General features: G+C 48.3%; 2 protein-coding genes across 7 annotated transcripts in view; one reads left to right on the top strand and one right to left on the bottom strand.

The window, feature by feature from the left end:
• SLC38A6 (solute carrier family 38 member 6) overlaps positions 1-1,137 on the bottom strand; it is a 64,819-nt gene extending 63,682 nt beyond the window's left edge. For 3 of the 6 annotated variants that reach the window (XM_030558521.1, XM_030558520.1, XM_030558525.1), the window contains exon 1: positions 394-606. In XM_030558521.1, coding sequence (XP_030414381.1) covers positions 394-513 — 120 coding nt within the window. In that variant the 5' untranslated portion in view covers positions 514-606. Of the gene's footprint in view, positions 1-393; positions 607-1,008 lie in introns of those variants that run through there. The other 3 variants (XM_030558519.1, XM_030558524.1, XM_030558523.1) reach the window with 2 other exon arrangements.
• On the top strand, positions 666-22,377 carry TRMT5 (tRNA methyltransferase 5). Its single transcript, XM_030558518.1, is given in 6 exon segments — positions 666-738; positions 8,821-9,476; positions 10,277-10,401; positions 21,225-21,961; positions 21,963-21,993; positions 21,996-22,377. Coding segments are annotated over 6 exon segments (1,605 nt in total). The 5' UTR covers positions 666-733; the 3' UTR covers positions 22,047-22,377.
• The last annotated feature ends 1,278 nt before the right edge of the window (positions 22,378-23,655 follow it).

The raw sequence follows: 23,655 nt of genomic DNA, 5'->3' as shown, positions 1-23,655 counted from the left end.
CATACTTCCAACTTTTCATGTTCTCTGTACGTTCCTCTCTGTGTGTTCCATTCTATGCATCCGAAGATGTGGGCTGTAGCGAAAGCTCATGCTGAAATCAATGTGTTAGTCTCTAAGGTGCCACAAGTACTCCTGTTCTTTTTGCAGATACAGACTAACATAACTGCTACTCCGGAACCTATAAAAACAGGACATCTGGTCACCCTACCTCCCACCCCGGTCGCCCCTCAAAGCACTAGTGGGGAAGCCTGGCTAGGCGGGACCTGTCCTGGGGATAAAAAGCCTTCACCTCCTCTCCTGACACCTCCCTCCTCCCGGGCTCCAGCTCTGCTCCTGCCACAGACACCCATCCCCGGGAGCCCCTCACGCCCAGCCCCCGGTCCGCTCACACACATTGCCCAGCGGCGCTGGCGGCAGCAACGGGGCGGACTCCTGTTCCCCTTCCTGCTCGCGGGCAGACAGGTACCAGCCTGGCTCGCGGTTGATACTCCCGGCGGGACCCGGCCGCTGCATGCTGCCCTGTGAGCCGAGCCGAGCCAAGCGAACCGCTCCGTCCCGAGCCCGCTCTCGAGGGGCGGGAGTTGGGCGGTGCCTCAGGCCGGACTGGAGCCTCCCCCTAGCGCCAGCCCGGGGGAGGCGGCGGCGCCGCCTGATGTCGTCACACCCTCCGTGACGTATCAATGCGCCTGAGGAGAGAGCAGAGACGTAGGCACGCGCGCTGCGGGAGCCCGGCATGAGGTGAGGGGCGGGCAAGGCTCGTAGCCTGGCGGGGGGGTCGGTTAGTGAGGAGGCTACGGAGCCCCGGGGGGGGCCAGGCCCTGGGTATCTGACTGAGGGGAAGGGGCGGCCCGCCCCACTCGGAGCAGGAGGCTGCGGTGCCGTGAAACCGGCGCACCTGTCCCGCTGGCTGAGGAGCGAGCCCGACCCGGGGGTTACCCGTTCTGGCCGGTGCCCGGCCAGGGCTGCACAGGGACGCCGAGGTGGAAGTTCACGGTCTTTAGAGCTCACCTGCCCCGCCGCTGTTGTTCGCCAGCTGGAGAGTTACCGGCCTGAAGCCCTCGTTCGCTTTTCATTGTGCACGGCGGTCGTTCGCTCCCTTCCCCGCCCGGCCCCTGGACGCACACTAGGGCGGTTCTCCTCTGTGTGGGCTGGGGGTTTGGCTACACTTGCAGCTGTACAGCGCTGGGAGTTACAGCTGTCTTCGTACAGCTGTGTGGGGAAAGCGCTGCAGTGTGGCTATAATGACAGCTACCAGCGCTGCAGTGTGGCTGTATTTGCAGCGCTGTTGGGAGTGGCTGAACAGGCATTCTGGGATACCTCTGAATATCTCTGGAGGCCAATTACAGCGCTTTTGGTGGCCACACTGGCGGAGCAGTGCTGCGTCACCAGCGCTGCAATCGTTATACCCCAGGCAGAGCATGAGTACAGTCAGCACTGCAGCCAGGGAGATACAGCGCTGTATGTGCCTTGCAAGTGTGGACGGTGAGTAAGTTGCAGCGCTGTAAACCCACCACCAGTGCTGCAACTCTCCAGTGTAGCCAAGCCCTTAGCTGCCAGGTCAGGGGAGGTTCATATGCACAAGAACAAGGCTGCAGCGGCTACTGCAAACTCAGAGGGGAACGTTTAGTTGTTTAAAAAAGTTTCCATTTTGTTACCGAAATGTCGGGTTTGCCTAGCTGAGAGCCGATGACAGCCAGACAGGGATAAAGAAAGGTTGCTTTATTCTGCAGAAGAAAGGAGAGTTTTGTATCCTGGTACAAAGACTCTACTCCATACAAAAACCAAGAATTTTTTATACACACTCACACACAGGCTTTGGTTGTGTTAGCATTTGATTGGTGGTTAGCAAACCCTGCACTTCTGCAATTTGCTTAGCAAAAACCAGCTTAGGACGAGCTTTAACTGCCTTAAGACTGATAAGGGAAGACAGTTTAAAAGTTTAGGCTACTGTGTTTGTGAGGTGTCCAATTTTTCCTAATGGTTGCCATCTATAATAAGGCTATTAGCTGTTTGGGGGTTGCTGCTGACTGTTACAGTTTTCCCTTTGGGCCTGATAATCCAAAGGGTCAGGCTCGATACGCAATTTGCTTTTAAGCTGGAGAGAGAGATATTGTGCTTTTTACGGCCAGTAGAGCCCTTAGTAACATTAACAAACATTTTGTACATTGCAACATTACCCAAACAACACACAGAAAGAAAAGAGAAAATAATTTGACAATTTTACAGAAAAGGCCAGTAAAGCATGACCCAGGTCTGGGAGGAGGTTTTCAAAATTAAGGGTATGATCAAGAGATACAGTGTGGAAAACAACAGCTGCATTCTTGATGATCTGCAAATTCTTCTTAATAAACCAGAGCGATTAATATAAAAACAGCATCTTTTTTCAATGCGAACACCGGCCCCCCCACTTTAGCATTTATGGCATTTAGCACATGCATATTTTGCAGTGTTACTTTTGCTATGTTATCGATTTCTTGTTGTAACTTTTGGAAAGCATTTAAGGAGGCATTAACTGCTTTAAGTTTTGCAAAAATGTTTACCACTGCCCTTTTCAGCTCTGCTACCCTCAGTTCAGGAATAAGTTCACGTATAAAGGAATGAAATTCTGTTTGCCTGATTACAAGGGGGTTTTCGGCACATTTAACCCAAGCCCCTTTTAAGGGTGTGAAGAGCTTGTGAGAATAAATTCCCAGGTTGAGGATTTGGCCTGAGTCCAGTGTGGTGTTTACTTGAACGTCTAGTAATACCCTGGCCGCACCACACCGGCCATGTCAACCCGGTGGAAGAGCTTTATAAGCATTATGGCCACAGATAAAATACAGACCGGGGCTTTGTAAATAAAGGGTGAGGAAGCTTTTTGCTACTTGGTGGCGCCAATCTACCCTAACATCTTGATGTTTGAGTTGCCAAATACTTGGCCCCGGCACTGTCAATTGGATGCATTTAAATGTCCCATGGCGGGGGTGTTGTTTAAGATACCCCCACAGTATGTAACAGCAAACAAGTGTGATGTAAAGCTTACTAGCGCCCCCTGTCATTTAGAAATTTTTACAAGGGATGAGTGAGGTGATAAAATACCAGAGGAGACGTCCATATAATATGCATGGGTCTCATTTATGGGACCAAAGGGAAGGAATGAAGGAAACCACTCACCTTGATAACGTTCACCTGTTAATTTCGCAATACAGGCCTTTTGAAACTGGCAGGGAGGTCTCTGAGTGTCTACACCAATTTTTAAGGGGTAAAAGGTTTCATTTCTAACACTAAACCTAAGGGTTTGATTGCAGGCTTTTAAGGGGATGTAACCCAGTTCCTTCCCAGTCCCGTCAACAGCATTAAAATATAGGGCCAGCTTGTACCCAAACCCAAGGATATCGAAGAGAGGGACCCGTTGGGCCTCCCAACTATGATGCCAAACCTCAGACGTTTTCCCATGCTTATCAGATTGGTATTCTCCTTTTCACCACAGCTTTCCGCACCACTTGTAGGGAGAGAGTTTCAGAGAGGTTTAAAGGTACAGCCAACAGTTCTATTCCTTGCTCAGAACGAGTTCGGTGACACAACCAACAGTCAGACAAGTGTCCCAATGTGGCCAGTTGCTGAAGAGGTTTAGCCGCTGGATGCGGGTTAGCTTGTACAAGGGGCAGGCTCAGAAATAATAGCCACCGCAGCACCATCTGAGAACCCATAGTCACAAAGTTTCAGGATTTTGTTTGTCGGAACAAAAGCTTTAGTCCCTCGAGAGGTTTAGTTTTTCAGGTATCGTCTGCTTTTGGCTTTTCCGGGTCACAGTGGGAAGAGCTGACGGTGCTCCCTCGAAGACCTATGTTGTCTGCTACTGGCCCTGGCCTATAGGCTAGCTTGATTTGGGTGTGGTGGATTCAGGTATCCCATTCCCTTACTCGAATTGCAGTGTGGGAGATAAGAAGGACTTGAAAAGGGCCAGCCCACCGGGGTTGGAGAGGCTCGATTTTTCACTCTTTTACATAGACCCAGTCCCCTGGCTGGATCCAGTGAACAGGTACATCAGCGAGTAAGGACTGAAATTGGGATGCATACCTGATTAGGAGAACAAACCAGGACGTCATTCACATACAAGAAATAAGTGGACCCACCAGGTAGCTTAATATCAGCTAAATTGCATGTCAGGATAGAGGAGAAGATGGTTGGCGATTCAACATATCCTTGTGGTAGCCGAGTTTAGGTCAGCTGCTCTGCCCTCCCAGTCTCTGGATCCGTCCATGTAAATACAAAGATATCCCAGCTGTCTTGATTTAGGGGAATACTGAAAAAGGCATTACACAAGTCTATTACCAAGTAGCAAGCAGTACCTGCTAGAATGGCAGTTGGGATAGTGTGAGGGTTAGGTACCACTTTGTGTCTAGCCTGAATGACTATTCACTGCATGCAAGTCCTGGACAAATCGGTATACCGGTTTTCTCTCTGGATCCGTGTTAGGTTTTCTGAATGGCAGAATGGGGGTGTTGAAAGGAGACTTGGTGCAAACTAGCACTCCCAGCTGCAGGAGTGTGGTGATAAGGTTCCAGAGGCCTAGCAGAGCTTCTTGGGGGATGGGGTACTGACAAATTTGAGGAATTACAATGCCTGGCTTTAAGGTTATACGCACTGGCTCTGTCTGGAGAGTGCCCAAGTCTGTTTTTAAAGTGCCCCATAAGGGAGGCTTTTACCTCTTGTCTGAGTCGCTCGGGTAGGATCGGGTTCGCAGGCAGGATCAAGTCCTCTGAAGCCTGGGTCAGAACAGCACACAGCTGGGGAAGCTGGTTTTGAAGTAACCGGAGGACGATCCTATCATCTGAAAAAAAGATCTGAGCATGCAATTTACACAACAGGTCTCTGCCCAAGAGGTTAACTGGGGAATCTGGAGCTAGCAAAAAGGCATGGGAGGCGGAGACACCAGAAATTTTCACAGTAGCCTCCTGCAACACAGAACAGTCAAATGGCTTTCCGCCTATGTGGATATTTAACATGTAATCCAAAGGGCTATCCTTAGAGGGTTTCCTCTGAGACACACCCATCCCCTTTTCTGGCACTCAAATAGAGAATTAAACAGAAGGAAGGAGGGAATAGTGGTCTAATCCAAAAAATCCAAGCCAGCAATCTCAGCTTACATTGACTGCTACAGGGGACGGAACAGAAGGATCTTAATACAACCTCAGGGCTTCCTCGCACGTTATGGCTTCCACCCTGAGGAATTACGAACAAGAAGCTTAGTTCCGCCCACACAGCTAACACCCAAAGGTATAAGACAGAAATATAGCAACCAGGTAACCAGAATATAACCAGAACCCGAGAAGTGTTTCCTTATCCTATTAGGGCTCACCTTATTGGCGCACGAACCCTAGGGGCTGTGGTCAAGTAAGGAAGAGGGGCTAAGCACCCTGGTGGCGCTGCTCGTAGTTCACCGCAGCAGTCCGGAGTCTGATGTCCGAGCTAGGAGGGTCCCATCTGGGGTCCCCAGAAACTGTTACCGAAATGTCGGGTTTGCCTAGCTGAGAGCCAATGACAGCCAGAAAGGGATAAGAAAAGGTTGCTTTATTCTGCAGAAGAAAGAGTTTTGTATCTTGGTACAAAGACTCTACTCCATACAAAAACCAAGAATCTTTTATACACACTCACACACAGGCTTTGGTTGTGTTAGCATTTGATTTGGTGGTTAGCAAACCCTGCACTTCTGCAATTTGCTTAGCAAAAACCGGCTTAGGACCAGCTTTAACTGCCTTAAGACCGATAAGGGAAGACAGTTTAAAAGTTTAGGCTACTGTGTCCGTGAGGTGTCCAATTTTCCCTAATGGTTGCTAGCTATTATAAGGCTGTTAGCTGTTCGGGGGTTGCTGCTGACTGTCACAATTTGAATCAAGTTCAGGGATCCATTTGTTAGTCCTTTGGGCCCAAGTTGATCTGCTCTTGCTCCTCTAAAATTAAACTGGACCCACTGGTCCAGAAAACCTGCCTGTCAAACAAATTCAGAAAGAGGAGGCTAATGTAATCAGTCTCTCTTTAAGGTTCAGTGTAAGGCACGGTTCACTTAAATTAAATTGACCTAGCTACTGATACTCAGGGCTATAGAAAATGTATGTGCCCCGAGGGCTATAGGTAGGTTTGACCTAACTGCTGGTGCAGACAGAGGTAGGGCAGTGGAAAAATGGTTCTGTTGACCTGATTACAGCCTCTTGGAGGGATGGATTAACTATATTGAAAGAAAACCATCTTACATTGATGAAGAAAGCGTTCGCACTACAGTAGCTGTCGTATAAACATGCCCTACAACATAATCAGGGAATTAATTCTGCAGATTGGGTCTTTGAAGCAAGACCAGCCTGCTTCTGACCCAGTTCAAGTGCAACCTCAAGATAAAACAGTCTAACTGACATCAGTTGTTTTGGAGGGAGACTAGCAACAGAAAATTCTTCAGTTACTTTGAATTTAGCAAAATAAAGGCCTTAGTATACCATCAGAAGAACCTTGAAATGAATCCATTTTCATAGTGGCAACAAATGCAGATTATGGAGCTAAGGAATTACTGATTGTTCCTTGGTAGAGAAGGAAGACAAACACAAAACATTCAACTTTTGCAGCTTTCAGATTAATTTCAAGGCAAGCTTTTTAGGAGCGAATTACTTGTAATATGAAGGGGGCTAAAGAAAGCATGAGTGATTGTATTCAGAACTTCATTAGAGAGGAAAGATAGTCTTCCCAGAATAATGTTGCCAAATAGAGTTCCAAATGGAAACAACATCCAGACACTCTGAAATTCTGAACTCATCCAATGAGGAGTGGTAGCCACATTAACTGAGTAACTAGAGAGCATAAGCCATCTTCAATGGGCTTTCTAGGAGCATTACTTAAATCAGGTTTCCTGCAAAGGGGCAGTCTAGTGGAATGGGGCAAGGTGAAGAGTGAAACAAAGAAACTTGTATGACCCCACATCTGTTTCTGATTCTGTGGTTGTGGGTGACACTTGGAAAGACTCTACTTCCACCACCATATGGTAACCCTTTGTACAGCTGGCCTTCCTAGCAGCTGATGTATCTAGCCCCAGAGGTGAAGTCACCAAAGTCTACTGGACTACACAGGAAGAGGATAGAAATACAAAAGGTGGTAGCAACTGCATGAGGGCAGACCAGGAAATGAGGGTGCACAGGGTGTGGATGGCTTTTTATCACCACCAAAAAATCAGCTGTTTGACTTAGGAGCAATACAAATAAGACTTGCATCCAAACAACTGACTGCCATCATGGGAAGACTTAGGGCTTGTCTACATCAGAAAGTTGCAGCGCTGGTGAGGGAGTTACAGCGCTGCAACTTAGGAGGTGTACACATCTGCAGGGCATCACCAGCGCTGCAACTCCCTGTTTGCAGCGCTGGCCGTACTCCTGTTTTGTCTCGGGTGTAGAGGATCCAGCGCTGGTGATCCAGCGCTGGTAATCAAGTATAGACACTTACCAGCGCTTTTCTTGACCTCCGTGGAATAAGCAGGTATTCCAGCATACCTGAGGAAGCCTCTGGTAATCAAACTGGTCTCCTTCCCCAGCTTGCTCTCGCGTTCCCCGAACCCCGAGCAAGCAGGTCTCCTTCCCTGCGGTTTGCTGGGTGGTTCCGGGAACGCGAGAGCAAACCACGGCGAAGCTGGTCTCCTTCCCCGGTTTGCTATCGCGTTCCCCGAACAAGCAGGTCTCCTTCCCTACGGTTTGCAGGGTGGTTCGGGGAACGCGAGAGCAAACCGTGGCGAAGCTGGTCTCCTTTCCCGGTTTGCTCTCTCGTTCCCCGAACCCCCGAGCAAGCAGGTCTCCTTCCCTGCGGTTTGCAGGGTGGTTCGGGGAACGCGAGAGCAAACCGCGACGAAGCTGGTCTCCTTTCCCGGTTTGCTCTCTCGTTCCCTGAACCACCCTGCAAACCGCAGGGAAGGAGACCTGCTTGCTCGGGGGTTCGGGGAACGAGAGAGCAAACCGGGAAAGGAGACCAGCTTCGCCGCGGTTTGCTCTCGCGTTCCCCGAACCCCCCTTGAAGCAGCCCAACAGCGCTGCAGTGTGGCCACATCTAACACCACTTGCAGCGCTGGTTGCTGTAAGTGTGGCCACTCTGCAGCGCTGGCCCTATACAGCTGTACTAATACAGCTGTAACAACCAGCGCTGCAAAATTTTAGATGTAGACATGGCCTTACACAATGAGACACAGCACTCAGATACTATACTACAGTAATGAGTGCACTATGAAAACCTAGATAGAACTAGTGTCAGGGGATAGCTCTACCCTTCCTCTTGTAAAACCAGTAATGGCCTCCTTTTGTATATATTGAATGGGGAGGTAGAGCAGACAGAAAACAGCAGCCCTTAGGGGAAACACTCAAAGACAAAAAGAGATTCCTGTTCCATTTCAGGTTACCCTCTCATAAATGAATGAAGTCCCTGCAGAGTGGTTCCACCCACCAGCAACTGCAGTCTGGCTACCAGTGCTCGCTGATCAGCTTTATAAGAGACAGCAAACAGATCTAAACACATTTGTCTTAATGGGAGCATCATCAGGCCCATCAATCGCAAGTACACTTCACCTTTGTGTATGGGTATGAGGAGATTGTCCACCATTACTTAAAATTGGTTGAGATGTGTTTTTTTGGCCACGTACAAGGATATAAATTTGTAGCCTAATTCTCTATTTATGAACGATAAATGTTCATGTTGTGCATTACTTGATACAAACAAACTTTATTTTGTGAGAATTGCAAATCCATGCGACTTGCAGTATTTTTTTTTAATGGAATGATTACATAATGTCTATAAAAAGAATAATTTCCCTTCTAGGATTTTATGGAGATTATATGGCTACTCTGCTAGACTACTGAAAACTAAACTTTTTAGAACAGCTGCATCAAACACATCATTTCCAGAAGTTTGGTTACTGCTGGTACAGTATTTTGAAAGAGTACCTGGATTTTTTTGGGTAGTTCAGAGAAACAGTTTCTTTACAATGCCTGAAATTCTAGAAAATAAAGCTGATATTGAACTGTATACACCTCATCCTGAAGTACGTGGAATGACAACTCTTGACAGAGCAGCTTTCAAAAGGACAATTATTGTTCCAGTTCTAAAAGTGAAAAAAGAAGTAATAAACAAATTGTTAAAATCCCTCAAACATACAACACTGCAGCGCCCAGGTCTGAAGCGAGTGATTGATGATCCAAAAGATGAAGACCGTAGACTTGTTTTGTTGGATCCTCATAAAATATCAGCAGAATATTCACTGGGAGAATCTGAACAAGAAATATTAAAGCAGTTTAGTATTGACCCTCAGGTGTCCAAGTATAACTTAGAACTGACTTATGACCATTTCAAGACTGAGGAAATCTTACGAGCGGTGCTTCCTGAAGGTCAAGATGTCACCTCTGGATTTACTAGGATTGGCCATATAGCTCACTTGAATCTTAGAGATCATCAGCTACCCTACAAACATCTGATTGGTACGTACAACATTCACACTCAAATAGCTTTGGGAGAAGCGTATAATTGGATAAAAGTCATTTTAACAAGTGCCTGAGCTAGAGATGATTATTTTGCACAGGGAACCTTTTGGGAACCCTCATTGTTTTAAAATTTTCTTACCTTAAACAGACTTTTATTAAAAGTGAATGCTTAGGTTAAAGGGCACTGAATCAGGTTTTTTTTTATGTATAGTGAACTTGAAGTTAATAGTAGTCTATTGACCTCACTGGGCATTGGGTCAGGCCCTTTGCATCTAGCAAATTTCAGGTTAGGCCCATTAAGCTCAACTCGTTTATGGCAGGGGAGACCAAGATCAAAATGTAACATTTTATTTATACGACAGCCATAGCTTACTGCTCTAGTCCAGCCTTTGAACTAATGTTACCCGCTGATCTGGGTACAAGTAGAATCACGTTGATATGGGAGTTGAATCGGCCCTCTAGATTATAAATGGTGAAGTGACTGGGTGGAACAGCAAGCTGACACATTACAGATTGGGAATCTCTGCAGTAGACAGTACTCTGTCCCTGAAGCACAAGAGCCTTCACTGGGAATCTAACCCTCTTTTCAGTGTAAAATATTTGCACTAGGAGTTCCCTGTGACACAGTGGCACTAGTGGAAATAATTTATAGCACACTGAATGATTTCACATGCAAGTCATTCTATAGGTAGTTTGCTTTTTTAAAATACAACTCAGAATTGCTCTCTTATATCTCTTACAGAATTTAAAGATTTAGTAACACTTAGTAGTTGAATATTTTTCTCTCTTTCTTGCAGGTCAGGTTATAATTGACAAGAATCCAGGAATCACCTGTTCAGTAAACAAAATCAATATTATTGACAACACTTACCGAAATTTTCAAATGGAAGTGCTAGCAGGAGAGGCCAATATGATAACAAAGGTACATTTTTCCTATTTTCTCCTGGCACAGCTAGTCAGACATACAGAATGCAGTTGAAGTGGAAGAGTAGATGTGATGGAAAGATATCATAAAACTTAAATCTTGTCCCAGTCCCACCTCTGGCCCAGTATCTCAGGACTGCTAAGTACTGAATGTGTTCTGTATGCCCCAGTCTATCATGAATGAAATCACAGCCATGTTTACAAGATATTTATAAGGATATTCCTAAGCATTATTTGAACTTGTATAGCCTAGGTTTTATTGAGAGTCAGATAAACTATATTCAAAGTCAGGTAAAGTAATGGACTCTTACAAAGTTACTAGGGTTGGCAATTAATCGCAGTTAACTCATATGATTAACTCAAATAGTGATTCATCACAGTTTTAATCACGCTGTAAACAATATAATACCAATTAATTTTTTTCTGCATTTTCAAATATTGATTTAAATTACAGCACAAAATACAAACCGTAGACTGCTCACTTTTTTATTAAATATTTGCATTGTAAAAATGATGAACGAGTATTTTTCAGTTCATCTCAAACAAGTGCTGTAGTACAATCTCTATCGTGAAAATGCAACTTACAAATGCAGATTTTTTTGTTATGTAACTGCGCTCAAAAACAAAACAATGCAAAAGTTTAGAGCCTACAAGTTCATTCAGTCCTACTTCTTGTTCAGCCAGTCCCTAAGACAAACAAGTTTGTTTACATTTACAGGAGATAATGCTGCCCACTTTTTGTTTACGTCACCCGAAAGTGAGAACAGGAATTCGCATGGCACTTTTGTAGCCGGCATTGCAAGGTATTTACGTGCCAGATATGCTAAACATCCGTATGTCCCTTCATGCTTCAGCAACCATTCTAGAGGACATGCTTCCATACTAATGATGCTTGTTTAAAAAAAAAAAAAAGTTAGTTCAATTTGTGACTGAATGCCTTGGGGGAGAATTGTATGTCCCCAGCTCTGTTTTACACACATTCTGCCATATATTTCATGTTGTAGTCTCGGATGATGACTCAGCACATGTTCATTTTAAGAACACTTTCGCTGCAGATTTGACAAAACGCAAAGAAGGTACTAGTGTGAGATTTCTCAAGATTGCTACTGCACTCAACCCAAGGTTTAAGAATCAGAAGTGCCTTCCAAAATCAGAGGGATGAGGTGTGGAACATGCTTTCAGAAGTCTTAAAAGAGCAAGACTCCGATGCGGAAACTACATAACCTGAACCACCAAAAAAGAAAATCAACCTGCTGTTGGTGGCATCTGACTCAGATTATGGAAATGAACATGCGTTGGTCCGCACTGGTTTGGATTGTTATCAAGCAAAACCTGTCATCAGCATGGACACGTGTCCTCTGGAATGGTAGATGAAGCATGAAGGACATACGAATCTTTAGCACATCTGGCATGTAAATACCATGTGACGCTGGATGCAACAGTGCCATGCGAACGTTTGTTCTCACTTTCTGGTGACATTGTGAACAAGAAGCAGGCAGCATTGTCTCCTTCTAATGTAAACAAACTTATTTGTCTGAGCGATTGGCTGACCAAGGAATAGGACTGACTAGACTTGTAGGCTCTAAAGTTTTATGTTTTATTTTTGAATGCAGTTATTGATAAGACGGTTACTCACCTTTGTAACTGTTGTTCTTCGAGATGTGTTGCTCACATCCATTCCAGTTAGGTGTGCGCGCCGCGCGTGCATGTTCGTCGGAAACTTTTTTACCCTAGCAACTCCAGTGGGCCAGCAGGTCGCCCCCTAGAGTGGCGCCGCCATGGCGCTCTATATATACCCCTGCCGGCCCGCCCGCTCCTCAGTTCCTTCTTGCCGGCTACTCCGACAGTGGGGAAGGAGGGCGGGTGTGGAATGGATGTGAGCAACACATCTCGAAGAACAACAGTTACAAAGGTGAGTAACCGTCTTTTCTTCTTCGAGTGATTGCTCACATCCATTCCAGTTAGGTGACTCCCAAGCCATACCTAGGCGGTGGGGTCGGAGTGAGAAGTCGCGGCACGGAGCACTGCAGTTCCGAAGGCCGCATCCTCCCTTGACTGCTGGACCAGGGCGTAGTGGGAAGCAAAGGTGTGGACCGATGACCAGGTCGCTGCCCGACAGATTTCCTGGATGGGCACACGGGCGAGGAAAGCCAGCGACGACGCCTGCGCCCTGGTAGAATGCGCAGTCACACGGCCCGTAGGGACATGGGCCAAGTCATAACAAGTCCTGATACAGGACGTAACCCAAGAGGATACCCTCTGGGAGGAGATAGGAAGACCTTTCATACGATCTGCTACCGCCACGAAAAGCTGGGGGGATTTTCGGAAGGGCTTAGTCCTCTCTATGTAGAACGCGAGAGCCCTACGGACATCCAGCGAGTGGAGCTGCTGCTCCCTGCCTGAGGAGTGAGGTTTTGGGAAAAAAACCGGAAGGAAAATCTCTTGGTTGACGTGAAAGGCTGAGACCACCTTGGGCAGAAAAGCAGGGTGTGGCCTCAGCTGCACCTTATCCTTGTGGAAGACCGTATATGGGGGGTCTACCACAAGAGCTCGGAGCTCCGACACCCGTCTAGCTGAGGTGATAGCCACTAGAAAGGCAGTTTTCCAAGAGAGGTAGAGCAGGGAGCAAGTAGCTAACGGCTCAAAGGGGGGCCCCATGAGCCGGGACAACACCAGGTTAAGATCCCAGGTTGGAGCAGGGGGACGGACGTTAGGGAATAAACGTTCCAGCCCTTTAAGGAATCTCGACACCGTCGGGTGAGAAAAAACGGAGCGACCGTCCGCACCCGGGTGAAAGGTGGAGATAGCTGCTAGGTGGACTCGCAACGACGATAAGGCCAGACCTTGCCCTTTGAGGGACAAAACGTAGTCTAAGATTTCGGATACCGAAACTTCCATAGGGCGGAGATTTCTCTCTACGCACCAACAGGAGAAGCGCTTCCATTTCGCTGAATATGTGGCTCTTGTGGACGGTTTCCTGCTGCTCAAGAGCACCTCTCTCACAGGCGTAGAGCAGCGCAGCTCGGAACCAGTCAGCCACGCAGGAGCCACGCCGCTAGGTGCAGCGACTGCAGGTCTGGGTGACAGAGGGTCCCGTGGTCCTGGGTAATCAGGTCCGGATGAAGGGGCAGGGGAACTGGGTCGGCTATGGCCAAGTCCAGCAGCATGGTGTACCAGTGCTGCCTGGGCCACGCCGGGGCCACCATGATCACGAGAGCCCTGTCCCTGCGCACCTTCAGGAGGACCTTGTGGACCAGAGGGAACGGGGGAAATGCATAGTACAGGTGGGTCGACCACTGGATGAGGAAGGCATCCGCTATCGACCCCGGCTCCCTGCCCTGAAAGGAGCAGAACGCTTGGCACTTCCTGTTCCCTTTGGACGCGAAGAGGTCCACCCGGGGATAACCCCACCTCCGGAAAATGGAGAGAGCGACGTCCGGGCGAAGGGACCACTCGTGTGACAGGAAGGATCTGCTCAATCGATCTGCCAGAGTGTTCCGTACTCCAGGGAGGAAGGAAGCCCTGAGGTGAATGGAGTGGGCTACGCAAAAGTCCCAGAGTCGTATCGCCTCGTGGCACAGGGAGGAGGACCTGGTGCCTCCCTGCTTGTTGATATAGTACATGGTCGTCGTGTTGTCCGTGAACACGGCGACACAACGACCCTGAAGCTGATGACAAAACGCTTGACAAGCAATGCGGACCGCTCTCAACTCCCGCATGTTGATGTGGAGCCCCACCTCCTCCTGGGACCACAGGCCCTGTGTCCGCAGGGTCCCTAGGTGGGCCCCCCAGCCTAGATCTGAGGCATCCGTTGTCAGGGATACCGAGGGCTGAGAGGGGTGAAAGGGAAGACCCGCACATAATACGGACTGGTCTAACCACCAGCCGAGAGAATCTAAGACCTTCTGGGGGATTGTGACTAACATGTCTAAAGGTTGCCTTGCCGGCCTGTAATGACTGATAAGCCACAGCTGGAGAGGCCTCATGTGGAGCCGAGCGTAGTCGGTCACAAAAGTGCACGCCGCCATGTGGCCTAACAGGGCTAGACATGTCCTCACTGACGTCAATGGGGCTGACCGCAAACGTTGAACGATTGCCGCCATGGTCTGAAACCGTTGCAGAGGCAGCGAGGCCCTGCCCACAGTGGCATCCAGGACGGCCCCGATAAATTCCACCTTCTGCGTGGGCCTCAGAGTGGACTTGTCTGTGTTTATCAAGAGGCCCAGACTCGCAAATATGGCGGTGATCATGTGGACATGGCTGTTGACCTGCTGTTCCGACGTGCCCCGAATCAACCAGTCGTCCAGATAAGGGAACACGTGGACACGGTTGCGCCGAAGATGCGCCACGACAACTGCCATGCATTTTGTAAACACCCTCGGGGCCGTGGACAGGCCGAATGGGAGGACTGCAAACTGATAATGAAGAGCCCCCACAACGAAGCGGAGAAAGCGTCTGTGGCGCGGCCAAATGGCAATGTGGAAATACGCGTCCTGCATGTCGAGGGCGGCGTACCAGTCTCCCGGATCCAGGGATGGAATAATGGTCCCCAGGGATACCATGCGGAACTTCAACTTCACGAGGTATTTGTTGAGTTCTCGCAGGTCGAGGATAGGCCTGAGGCCCCCCTTGGCCTTGGGGATCAGAAAGTAGCGGGAATAAAACCCCTTGCCTTTCTCGTTTTCCGGAACCGCCTCTATAGCTCCTTTGCTGAGGAGCATCTGCACCTCCTGCCGAAGGAATTGCTCGTGAGAGGGGTCCCTGAAGAGGGACGAGGAAGGAGGGCGGGAAGGAGGAAACGAAACAAACTGCAGGCGGTATCCCGTCTGCACCATGCTTAAGACCCAGCGGTCCGATGTTATTTGGGACCACGCCGGGAGGAAAAACGAAAGGCGGTTTGAAAACGGGGGGGAAGGATCCATAGGGGAAACTGTTACCGCGCCCTCGGGCGCCCCTTCAAAATGAAGGCTTAGGACCAGGCGGGGGTTTTGAGGAGCCTTGGTTCTGCCCCCCTTGGTTCCCAGACTGCCTGCGCCTGCCGTTCCTGCCGCGGCGCCTGTAAAGGTCCTGCCGCTGGCGGAACTGGGAAAACGGCCTACGTTGTTGCTGTTGTTGCGACCTAAAGGGTCTACGCTGCGTCACGGGGGTGTGCATCCCGAGGGACCGCATGATGACCCTGTTGTCTTTTAGACTCTTGAGTCTGGGGTCTGTCTTATCGGAAAACAGGCCCTGGCCTTCGAAAGGAAGGTCCTGTATAGTGTGCTGGAGCTCCGGCGGAAGGCCGGAAACCTGCAGCCAGGAGATGCGACGCATCGTAACTCCTGACGCGAGGGTACGGGCAGCCGAGTCCGCAGCGTCCAAGGAGGCTTGTAAGGCCGTGCGTGCGACCTTCTTGCCTTCGTCCAAGATGGCCGTAAACTCTTGGCGAGCATCTTGTGGCAGCAGCTCCTTAAATTTGTCCACTGCCACCCAGGAGTTAAAGGCGTATCTGCTTAGCAGGGCCTGCTGGTTAGAGACCCTGAGCTGCAGCGCCCCAGCCGAATACACCTTACGGCCAAGGAGGTCCATCCGCCTGGCCTCTCTGGACTTGGGGGCCGGAGCCTCCTGGCCGTGACGCTCCCTATCGTTCACCGATTGCACTACCAGTGAACCGGGAGTCGGGTGAACATGTAGATATTCATATCCCCTAGAAGGGGCCATGTACTTTCTCTCGACTCCTTTCGCTGTCGGAGGGATGGAGGCCGGGGACTGCCAGATAGTATTGGCGTTGGCCTGGATGGTCCTTATGAAGGGCAGGGCGACCCTGGTGGGAGCATCAGAAGAGAGGATGGTGACAATTGGATCCTCTATCTCCGAGACCTCCTCTGCCTGCAGACTCAGATTTTGAGCCAATCGCCTGAGGAGGTCCTGGTGCGCCCTGAGATCCAGCGGGGGGGGACTGTTGGAGGAGGTACCCGCCACCGCCTCATCCGGGGAGGAGGATGACGAGACCCCAGGCACGAGAGTGTCCAACTGAGGGTCTTCCTCAGCCCTCGCCTCTGCCTCCGGAGCCACAGCGGAGTCCTGCTGTTTGGACCCTTCCTCCCCTTCCGGGGAGGGAGGGGGGCGAGACAAGGAGGCTTCAGGGGCCCTACGCTCCGCAGTCGCCGGTCTAGCAGGGAGCTGCTGGGGGCCCTGGGCCTGATGGTATGCCCAGGGTGTCCAGAATCCCCACTGTTGTGGGCCTTGGTCTTGCAGCGGCGGATCCCCGAACAGCGCCGCCTGCCGGTCGGTGCCCAGCGCATACCCGCTGTCCGTCTGGGAGGATACGGACGGCTGTCTCGAGGGCCACGGTGGGGCCGACCCTGGATGGTAAGGGTCTGCGCGGGCCGGCACGGAGGATCGTCTCGGTGCCGGGGACCGGTGCCGGGAGTCATATCGGTGCCGGGACCGGGATCGGGACCGGGATCTGTCACGGTGCCGGGATCCTGATCGGTACCGGGTGCCGCTTCGGTACCGGGACCTGCCACCAGCTCGGTGCCGGGAGGTCGACCGGGACCTACCACCAGCTCGGCGCCGGGAGGTCGACCGAGACCGGGACCTGCCACCAGCTCGGTGCCGGGAGGTCGACCGGTGCGGCGAGTAGCGTCGGGACCTGCTCCTGGAGTCGCGGTGCCGGTGTCGCCGACTGGAGCCTGACCGCGACCGTCTCGATGCCGACCGTTGCCGCGAGTGTGACCGGTACCGCTGAGGGGAGCGGTGCCGGGACTGCGAGCGGCGTCGGGATCTGGAGCGCCCAAGACGTCGGGACCTGGATGGCGAACGACTGTCTCTGGGCGGCGCCGACAGCATGGGCTTGCCTCTGGACACAACCCGCACCGGAGGTACCGGGGGTGGCAGCCGAGTGGGCTCAGTTAGGGCAATAAGGTCCCGAGCCGAGGCGAAGGTCTCCGGTGTGGATGGGACCACTACCTCAACCCCAGATCTCATGGGGGAGCTCGGCGGCACCGGACTCAACGGACCCGCCGGGCCCGGAGTCAACGGTGCTGACGGTGCCGGCGGCGCCGCGGCCGATGTCGAGGCCGGGCGCTCAAGCCGGGTCTGCCTGGCCGGAGTATCAGACTTCGACGGCCTTGGCTCTGATTCCGGTGCCGGAGAAGGTCGGTGCCGAGGAGTCTTCTCGGTGCCGGAGCGATCCGGTGCCGGTGCCGATACCACGGCCTGCGAAGCCGACGGGTCAAGTGCCGCCTCCATTAGGAGAGTTCGGAGCCTCTGATCCCTCTCCTTCTTTGTCCTCGGCTTAAAAGCCTTACAGATGCGGCACTTGTCGGATCTGTGCGATTCCCCGAGGCACTTCAGGCACGCTTCGTGGGGATCGCTGGTAGGCATGGGCTTCTTGCAGGCCGCACACTGCTTGAAGCCCGGCGAAACAGGCATGAGCCTGGTGCCGGGAAGGGCTAAGCCCCCGGCGAAGAACTACTTAACAACTATTTAACTAAACTATCTACTTAACAAACTAATTAACAACTATAATGGAACTAGAGATGAACGATAGATAAACGATAGAGAACTAGGAGAGCTAGGGACGTGGAGGACAGCTAAGCCGCGCTCCACAGTTCCAACGACCGACACGGCGGTAAGAAGGAACTGAGGAGCGGGCGGGCCGGCAGGGGTATATATAGAGCGCCATGGCGGTGCCACTCTAGGGGGCGACCTGCCGGCCCACTGGAGTTGCTAGGGTAAAAAAGTTTCCGACGAACGTGCACGCACGGCGCGCACACCTAACTGGAATGGATGTGAGCAATCACTCGAAGAAGAAGTACATAATTCTACATTTGTAAGTTCAGCTTTCATGATGCAAGTACTGTAGTGCAATCTCTTTGAGGTGAATTGAAAAATACTATCTTGTTTCTTACAGTGAAAATATTTAATCAAAAAATAAAGTGAGCACTGTACACTTCGTATTCTGTGATGTAATTGAAATCAATATATTTGAAAATGTAGAAACATCCAAAAATATTTTAAATAAATAGTATCATTGCTTAATCGTGATTGATTTTTTTAATCACCTGACAGCCCTAAAAGTTACTAATTTAGAACTTAGATTCCCTTCCCCTTCCAAAAAACCCCGAAGTATTTTTACATTGTTAAATACATTTGGTGCAAGAAAATAAGGTAAGTGCTTTGGATTCACTTTGGGCTGGTCTACATTATGGGGAAAATCGATCTCAGATATGCAACTTCAGCTACGTTATTCACGTAGCTGAAGTCGAAGTATCTAAGATCGAATTACTCACCATCCTCACGGCGCGGGATGGATGTCCACGGCTCCCCATGTCGACTCCGCAACTCCATTCGGGTTGGTGGAGTTCCAGAATCGATATAAGCGCGTTCAGGGATTGATATCGCGTCTAGATGAGACGCGATATATCGATCCCTGAGCAATCGATTACTACCCGCCGATACGGCGGGTAGTGAAGACGTAGCCTTTGTGTAGTGTAGTGCCTGGAGGAAAGGCTGGGACTTAGATGCTGTTCCTGCGTCTAGCATTGACTGACTGACCTAGGCAAGAGATTCTGTGCCTCAGTTTTCCCCTTCTGTAACACTTTGGTAGATGTTTTATGACCCTTGAGTGAAAAGCACTATTTGTCTATACATAGAAAGTACTATTAATTTAACTGGGTTGTTGAGGCTTAGATGGGAGTTAAGGCAACAATTACTAATTTGGCAATTCCCTTTAATATAATTTTTTTTTATTTTGTTAACTTTAAATAGGTTTCCTCCAAAACATAATTGAATAGTTTGGGCATGTAGAGCTGGCAAAATACACAGATAGAAAGCATTTTAATCAGATCAACAATCTGATTTCATTCAAGATTGCAAGGTGGCATTAGCTCATAATTAAAAATATTTGAGCTATGTTTCTCTACTACAGGAGTTCTTGCACTGTGGGTATGAGAGTGTAAAATAGTTTTGTATTATGTGTCTGTTGGCAAGGCAAATGGTAGTGATTCTTTGATTAATCATTAAATTACTTGTCAAGCTAGCACAAAAAAAATTTCAGATCGGAGAGGGGAAGGTGTGAGGCTTCCTGGAGGTACCCAGCGTTGTAAGGCACCTTGCTACCACCTACCCATGTTGTGAGGAATGCTTGTCTATGCCTGCCTGAGGATCAGCTCCCCAACTCCACCTGTAACACAAGCACTTCCCTCTAGGCCTCGCAGGTCCCACTTTTACTCTGAAGGTTAGCAATAGGCACACCCCAATCCTCTAGCCCTCAGACTGTCTCCCTGGACTGTCCAGCCCCTGGTCCACTGTACACTTGCAGTATTGACAGATTCACTGCTTCCAAAGGAGCAGTACACCCCAGCTTACCATTTCAGATCACCACTCTGTTTAGCACACAGCACTTAAATATGTTGATAGTGCAATCAGGTATAAGTTTATTTAACAAAGCATAATAGCAATAAGTAGCATTGGAAAAAAATGATTACATAAAATAACGTATCTTAGTCTTAAACCTAGTCTTAATTAACAAGATACTCTCAGGCCTTGTAGAATATTGCTCACCCAAAATCCTTGCAGCATTGTCACAGCCAGGCTAGCTGTGACCCTTCTTTCATGAGAGAAGTATGCTGTCAGTTTGTCTCCCAGATGAAGGATTCATTGTGTCCTCCCACCCCTCCAGTATACCAGCCCAATCCTTCGTCTTTATTCATAAACACGACTCCCTTCCCTTCTTCTCCCCACCCCAGCTGTTTGTTTAATTTTGTAAGTTTCCTTTCTTATAGATTTTGCCATCTTTCATTTTGCAGCTGGCTTAGTATGCAAATAGGCATACTGCATGGGGCATACAATACTCAAATGGCCAGAGAGGGAGATAAGTGTCTGTTACCTCCTGCCTAAAATGAACATTTTAGAGGTTTGTCATTTCCTGGGGCCTGCCTTAACTTCAAGACCATAGGAAAAAATTTTCAGTAGAGATACATAACTCAAATATTATCCATTCAGACATTTAGCAATGATTACGGTGATCAGAGGGCTACTGGCTCAAGGTAGAAATCTCCCATATCAGCCTTTGGTAAACTATTATACCTTGGGGATGCCTGTAAAACCCTGTGTACCCTTTGTGCCCTCTGCCAGTTGGCATCAAGGGGTCCTTGTGTCACAGAAGTAAAGGAGGTTTTATATCACTACCTCACTTCAGTAATCATTGGTACTCTCCAAGGACTTTAGGCATGTCAAAACTTCTTGTTTGATGGGAATCGGTAACCAGGACTATGCTACCTGTGAAGGCCAAGTGCAATACAGTTTCAGAGTCTGTAGAACTGGCTACCAGCAGCTGAATTTGATCCACTACTGCCATATTCGCATTTTCATCCTGTTATTTACTGTGGATTCTAGAATGAGGAGGATTTAAGGAATCTTTCTGAAACCAGCTACTAATAAAGCAATTATCAGCCAGTCACAAAGTCCTTGAAGGGACTGATTTTTTTAAATGGTCATTTTAAGCTGTTGCTTTTTTCCCCACCTGGTGCTTTACATATGCCAGCTACCTGAATTGACTGACTGAAATATTCCCTATTTGGCCACAGAGGACCATTTAATGGCCCTTTTATAGAAAGAGTTGGGCTGGGAAAGCCAATTGGCTTTGAAGATGTTTTCAGAATAACAGAATGCTTATTATATAAGATCAAGATTTACTTGTCCTATCAGTGGCATGAACACCAATGTTCCCATTACATTTTAGTAAAATGTTTAATAAATTGATTGTTTAAACATACGTGTATGTCTGGAATCTAAATACAGGTGGTTTAAACAAATGTCTTGAACTTTTTTCAGACTAGAGAAAACTACATCACCTATGAATTTGACTTTTCTAAAGTCTATTGGAATTCCCGTCTAAGCACAGAACATGGCCGTATCATTGAACTTTTAAAGCCAGGTGATGTTCTATTTGATGTCTTTGCTGGGGTTGGGCCTTTTGCCATTCCAGCTGCAAAGAAAAAGTGCAGCGTATTTGCAAATGATCTCAACCCTGAATCCTACAAATGGCTTCTACACAACTGTAAATTAAATAAAGTGGACAAAAAAATAAAAAAATTCAATATGGATGGTCGGGATTTTCTTCTGGGGCCAGTTAAAGAAGAGCTAACCAAGGAACTGTCACTTCTGACAAAAGAAAGGAAAAACACTCTGCACATAGTCATGAATTTGCCAGCTTTGGCTATCGAATTTCTAGATGTTTTCAAACATTTCTTAGATGGAAAGCCATGCAGCACTGACCTCCTTCCCACAGTACACTGTTACAGCTTCTCAAAACATGATAATCCGGCCAAAGATGTTCAAGAACGGGCTGAAGCTTTTCTGGAAACGTCTTTAGAGGGACGCTGTTCTACTCATCTAGTGAGAAATGTTGCACCAAATAAGGAAATGATGTGCATCAGTTTCCGGATCCCAGCTGAAGTGTTGTTCAAGAAGCAGTGTACTCAGGAAGGTAAATTAAAGTCCAATGCTGGAAACTTTAGGGTTTTTCAACTGTATACTTTGTCTCAAATTATACTTGAGAAAAAAAATACCATTTGATGGATTTAAAACTAGAATTCTCTCTGAGCTATGGGGCTGATTCTAGTCTCATTTAGTGGTGTAATTCCAATTTGTTAGTCCTAATTTAGATCCCCTCCTGCACTAAGGAACACACAGGCAGATCCTTGTGAAGTCACTTGTACAATCAGAGCCTCTAAATTGGCAGGATCAGGTTCTATAAATTTTAATTGGAAAACTAGGAGTTTCTATGTGAACTTCAATTGAGTTCAGTAGAGTCAGGTTTTAGTCCCAGTAAGGTTAATGGCGTTGACTCATCACCTGCTTACCTTCCACCCTCCCTGCCGATTGTTTTACGCCCTCCTCCTCTGACAGCTTTAACACTGGACTCTTTGCCCTGTTCATTGAAGTGCCACAAGTCGTGTGTGTGTGTGTGTGTGTGTGTGTGTGTGTGTGTGTGTGTGTGTGTGTGTGTGTGTGGTGTGTGTTATAGTGTAGAGACTCTGTCTTGTGTAGAAGTGTATTAAATGTTAATGTATTACTTTATGAACTTTGTTCCAGAGAGTTCTGTGGAACCAGCCTCTAAACGTCTGCGCCCAAATGAAGACTCTCCTGAAGAAAAATAGACTACTTTAAAAGACTAGTTAATACAATTTTGGTTATTTTGTGCAAGAGAGCTAGGTTGGAAAGCTGCCCTCAAGTCACTGAAAGCAGAATGGATTTGCCCCTATATGCCAAGAAAATAGTCATAATGCATGAAAGTTTTTGTTTTGTTTTGTGAGCACCTGGCTGCTGTGCATTTTTTTTTTTTTTAATTCCAGGATCAGTAACTGGACAGGATTATTTCTTTTATTGCAGAGACTATTAAACTTTTTATTTTCTCATGTTGTGGTAGCTCTATCATATGTATGTTGTTGTGGGCGCGGGGGGGAGGAATGGCCAGGGAGGGTGTGATAGCACAAAGATTGTGAATATTTCCAGGTGTACCTTTATTTTGGGCATTTGCAGTTTAGGGCAAGACATTTTTATTGTAAATGTTTTAGATTGGACAACATGGCCCATTCTATTTTTGTAGAACTTTTCTAAGGAGAATTGTAATTATGTTAGGGAAGGCCATCTGTATCTAGAATCATAGACTATTATGGTTGGAAGAGACCTCAGGAGATCATCTAGTCTAATCCCCTGCTCAAAGCAGGACCAACATCAACTAAATCATCCCAGCCAGGGCTTTGTCAAGCTTGCCCTTAAAAAGCTCTAAGGATGGAGATTCCACCACCTTCCAAGGTAACCCATTCCAGTGCTTCACTACCCTCTTACTGAAATAGTGTTTCCGAATATCCAGTTTAGACCTCCCCCACTGCAACTGGAGACCATTGCTCTTTGTTCTGTCATCTGCCAGCATTGAGAACAGCTGAGCACCATCCTCTTTCGAACCCCCCTCATTATTCTCTTCTGCAGACTAAATAACCTCAGTTCCCTCAACCTCTCCTCATAAGTCGTGTGCCCCAGCCCCCTAATCATTTTTGTTGCCCTCCACTGGACTCTCTCCAATTTGTCCACATCCCTTGTGTAGTGGGGGGACCAAAACTGGGCACAATACTCCAGGTGTGGCCTCACCAATTTCAAATAGAGGGGAATAATCACTTCCTTCGATCTGCTGGCAGTGCTCCTACTAATGCAGCCCAATATGCCATTGGCCGCCTTGGCAACAAGGGCACACTGCCGACTC

The sequence above is a fragment of the Gopherus evgoodei genome, chromosome 4 (genome assembly GCF_007399415.2).
Source record: "Gopherus evgoodei ecotype Sinaloan lineage chromosome 4, rGopEvg1_v1.p, whole genome shotgun sequence".
Classification (NCBI taxonomy): domain Eukaryota; kingdom Metazoa; phylum Chordata; order Testudines; family Testudinidae; genus Gopherus; species Gopherus evgoodei.
This window is presented reverse-complemented; position numbering and strand designations above follow the sequence as displayed.